This window comes from Micropterus dolomieu, linkage group LG18 (assembly GCF_021292245.1).
Source record: "Micropterus dolomieu isolate WLL.071019.BEF.003 ecotype Adirondacks linkage group LG18, ASM2129224v1, whole genome shotgun sequence".
Lineage (NCBI taxonomy): Eukaryota > Metazoa > Chordata > Actinopteri > Centrarchiformes > Centrarchidae > Micropterus > Micropterus dolomieu.
Genome location: NC_060167.1, coordinates 465,100 through 469,589, shown reverse-complemented (window position 1 = coordinate 469,589; position 4,490 = coordinate 465,100). Strand labels below are relative to the sequence as shown.

Genomic DNA, 4,490 nt, shown 5'->3' with positions numbered 1-4,490 from the left:
CAGAGACTGGGCCGCAGGGCAGCGTTCCAACATGATAACGACCCCAAACACGCCTCCAAGACGACCGCCGCCTCGCTAAAGAAGCTGAGGGTAAAGGTGACGGACTGGCCAACATGTCTCCAGACCTGAACCCTACTGAGCATCTGTGGGGCTCCTCAAACGGAAGGTGGAGGAGCCCAAGGTCTCTAACATCCACCAGCTCCGTGATGTCGTCATGGAGGAGTGGAAGAGGACTCCGGTGGCAACCTGTGAAGCTCTGCTGAACTCCAGGCCCAAGAGGGTTAAAGCAGCGCTGGAAAATAATGGTGGCCACACAGAATATTGACTCTTTGGGCCCAATGTGGACATTTTCACTTGGGGGTGTCCTCACTTTTGTTGCCAGCGGTTTAGACATTAACGGCTGTGTGATGTGTTATTTTGAGGGGACAGCAGATTTACACTGTTATACAAGCTGCACACTCACTACTTTACACTGGAGCAAAGCGTCATTTCTTCAGTGTCGTCACATGAAAAGATAGAATCAGATATTTACAACAATGCGAGGGGCGTGCTCACTTTTGTTTTATTTCCACAATTTCATTGCAAGAAAGCGCTGAAAAACAACATCCCAACTTTCATCACATTTAGAAAAGCTGCTGCAAATCACAAAAAGGCCCTCGAGGTCCTGGAGGGACCGACTGTTTCACTACGGACATAAATCTGAACAATAAGGCCTCATTTTTAATGTGACCTGTGAGAGGAAGTTAGAAACCGTTAACGAGTAACAACAGACGCCGTCTGTAAATAAACATCTAATTATAAGACGTGTTCTTGTTATTAGTTATTATTAATCGTCAATAAAATCTTGGGTTCTGTAGTTCTAAAGTTTTCCTGTAATAACAAGATATGAATCTCGTGTTTTCACATAATTATGACTTCGTTATTAACAAGATATAAATGATAAAGTTCATAATTATAAACGTGGTAACACGGCACCAAACAGACGTTCCTTCGTCTCGTTAAAGTGCAGCTCAGTTTTATGTCTTCATGAAGTTTAGGCACAAGTTTCCTTCATCTGAGACACAGGAGGACATCAGGGGGTCATGTTCGTGTCCTCAGCGTGTCCTCTAAATGTGGACAGTCTGGTTCTCTCTCTGTCCCGGGCAGGACTCTGTCTCTACACCTCCTTCTCCTCTTTACTGTGTAACGACGTCCGTCTCAGCTTCTCCTTCACTTTGACGAACTCCGGAGCTTTCAGGTTCTCCTCCTGCTCCTTCTCCAGCTCCTTCTCCAGCTGCAACACCGGGACAGAGACACATTCAGGACAACAGGAACCGGACAGGGACAGCAGAGACCAACAGGGAGGACGCACACAACAGGGACAGCAGAGTCCAATGGGTAGGATGGACACAACATGAAGGACAGACACAACAAGGACAGCAGAGACCAACAGGGAAGACGGACAGAACAGGGACAGCAGAGAGCAACAGGGAGGACGGACAAAATAGGGACAGCAGAGAGCAACAGAGAGGACGGACACAAAAGGGACAGCAGAGACCAACAGGGAAGATGGACAGAACAGGGACAGCAGAGAGCAACAGAGAGGACGGACAAAATAGGGACAGCAGAGACCAACAGAGAAGACGGACACAAAAGGGACAGCAGAGACTAACAGGGAGGACGCACACAACAGGGACAGCAGAGTCCAATGGGTAGGATGGACACAACATGAAGGACAGACACAACAAGGACAGCAGAGACCAACAGGGAAGATGGACAGAACAGGGACAGCAGAGAGCAACAGGAAGGACACACACAACAGGGACAGCAGAGACCAACAGAGAAGACGGACACAAAAGGGACAGCAGAGACCAACAGGGAGGACGCACACACCAGGGACAGCAGAGTCCAATGGGTAGGATGGACACAACATGAAGGACAGACACAACAAGGACAGCAGAGACCAACAGGGAAGACGGACAGAACAGGGACAGCAGAGAGCAACAGGGAGGACGGACGAAATAGGGACAGCAGAGAGCAACAGAGAGGACACACACAAAAGGGACAGCAGAGACCAACAGGGAAGATGGACAGAACAGGGACAGCAGAGAGCAACAGAGAGGACGGACAAAATAGGGACAGCAGAGACCAACAGAGAAGACGGACACAAAAGGGACAGCAGAGACTAACAGGGAGGACGCACACAACAGGGACAGCAGAGTCCAATGGGTAGGATGGACACAACATGATGGACAGACACAACAAGGACAGCAGAGACCAACAGGGAAGACGGACAGAACAGGGACAGCAGAGAGCAACAGGAAGGACACACACAAAAGGGACAGCAGAGACCAACAGAGAAGACGGACACAAAAGGGACAGCAGAGACCAACAGGGAAGATGGACAGAACAGGGACAGCAGAGAGCAACAAGGAGGACGGACAAAATAGGGACAGCAGAGACCAACATGAAGGACGGACGCAACAGGGAAAGCAGGGGCCAAAAGAGAGGACGGACACAAAAGGGACAGCAGAGAGCAACAGGGAGGACGCACACAACAGGGACAGCAGAGACTAACAGGGAGGACGCACACAACAGGGACAGCAGAGTCCAATGGGTAGGATGGACACAACATGATGGACAGACACAACAAGGACAGCAGAGACCAACAGGGAAGACGGACAGAACAGGGACAGCAGAGAGCAACAGGGAGGACGGACAAAATAGGGACAGCAGAGACCAACAGAGAAGACGGACACAAAAGGGACAGCAGAGAGCAACAGGGAGGACGCACACAACAGGGACAGCAGAGTCCAATGGGTAGGATGGACACAACATGAAGGACAGACACAACAAGGACAGCAGAGACCAACAGGGAAGATGGACAGAACAGGGACAGCAGAGAGCAACAGGAAGGACACACACAAAAGGGACAGCAGAGACCAACAGAGAAGACGGACACAAAAGGGACAGCAGAGACCAACAGGGAAGATGGACAGAACAGGGACAGCAGAGAGCAACAAGGAGGACGGACAAAATAGGGACAGCAGAGACCAACATGAAGGACGGACGCAACAGGGAAAGCAGGGGCCAAAAGAGAGGACGGACACAAAAGGGACAGCAGAGAGCAACAGGGAGGACGCACACAACAGGGACAGCAGAGACTAACAGGGAGGACGCACACAACAGGGACAGCAGAGTCCAATGGGTAGGATGGACACAACATGATGGACAGACACAACAAGGACAGCAGAGACCAACAGGGAGGACGGACAGAACAGGGACAGCAGAGACCAACAGAGAGGACGCACACAAAAGGGACAGCAGAGAGCAACAGGGAGGATGGTACCTGTGTTGTGTATCTGTGTGTATATCTCTGTGCGTATTTGTGCTGTGTACCTGTGTTGTGTACCTGTGTGTACCTGTGTTGTGTATCTGTGTGTGTACCTGTGTTGTGTATCTGTGTTGCGTACCTGTTTGTGTACCTGTGTTGTGTATCTGTGTTGTGTATCTGTGTTGTGTATCTGTGTGTGTACCTGTGTTGTGTACCTGTGTGTACCTGTGTTGTGTATCTGTGTGTGTACCTGTTTGTGTATCTGTGTTGCGTACCTGTTTGTGTATCTGTGTGTGTACCCGTGTTGTGTACCTGTGTTTATATCTGTGTGTGTACCTGTGTTGTGTACTTGTGTGTACCTGTGTTGTTTACCTGTGTGTACCTGTGTGTATATCTGTGTTGTGTACCTGTGTGTATATCTGTGTTGTGTACCTGTGTTTATATCTGTGTGTGTACCTGTGTTGTTTACCTGTGTGTACCTGTGTTGTGTACCTGTGTGTGTATCTGTGTTGTGTACCTGTGTTTATATCTATGTGTGTACCTGTGTGTACCTGTGTTGTTTACCTGTGTGTACCTGTGTGCGTATCTGTGTGGTGTACCTGTGTTTATATCTGTGCTTATATCTGTGTGTGTACCTGTGTGTACCTGTGTTGTTTACCTGTGTGTACCTGTTTTGTGTACCTGTGTTGTGTACCTGTGTGTACCTGTTTTGTGTACCTGTATTGTGTATCTGTGTGTATATCTGTGTGCGTACCTGTGCTGTGTATCTGTGTGTGTTAATGTTGTGTCAGTGTGTGTCACCTCCTCCAGCTTCCTGTGTCTGCGCTGCAGCTCGGCCTCCAGAGGAGAAATCTTCCTGCGAGCTTCGTCCTCCTGTTTCCTCTGCCGGATCAGCTGGTCCCTCTTCCTGGACTCCAGAACCCTCTGCAGCTCCGGCTTCCTCTCCACGCTGCCTCCCCCTCTAAACACACAGAGGTTACACTGTCACCTGATCCTTTTTACCAGAAATACTCGTCTGTCTGTGTCTTCGTGTGTCTCTGTCTTTGTGTGTCTGTTTGTATCTGTGTGTGTCTCTGTGTGTCTGTCTATGTGTCTCTGTGTGTGTCTGTGTGACTCTGTGTGTGTGTCTGTTTGTGTCTGTGTGTCTGTCTCTGTGTGTCTGTCTGTCTGTGTGTGT

At 49.5% G+C, this 4,490-nt stretch overlaps 1 protein-coding gene across 1 annotated transcript in view; it reads right to left on the bottom strand.

The window, feature by feature from the left end:
- Positions 1–550: 550 nt before the first annotated feature.
- Positions 551–4,490, bottom strand: part of LOC123956979 (protein FAM107B-like) — a 12,535-nt gene continuing 8,595 nt past the window's right edge. Inside the window, exon 4 of the mRNA XM_046029555.1 lies at positions 551–1,273. Within this exon, the coding sequence (XP_045885511.1) occupies positions 1,157–1,273 (117 nt within the window). The 3' untranslated portion in view covers positions 551–1,156. The remainder of the gene's footprint in view (positions 1,274–4,490) is intronic.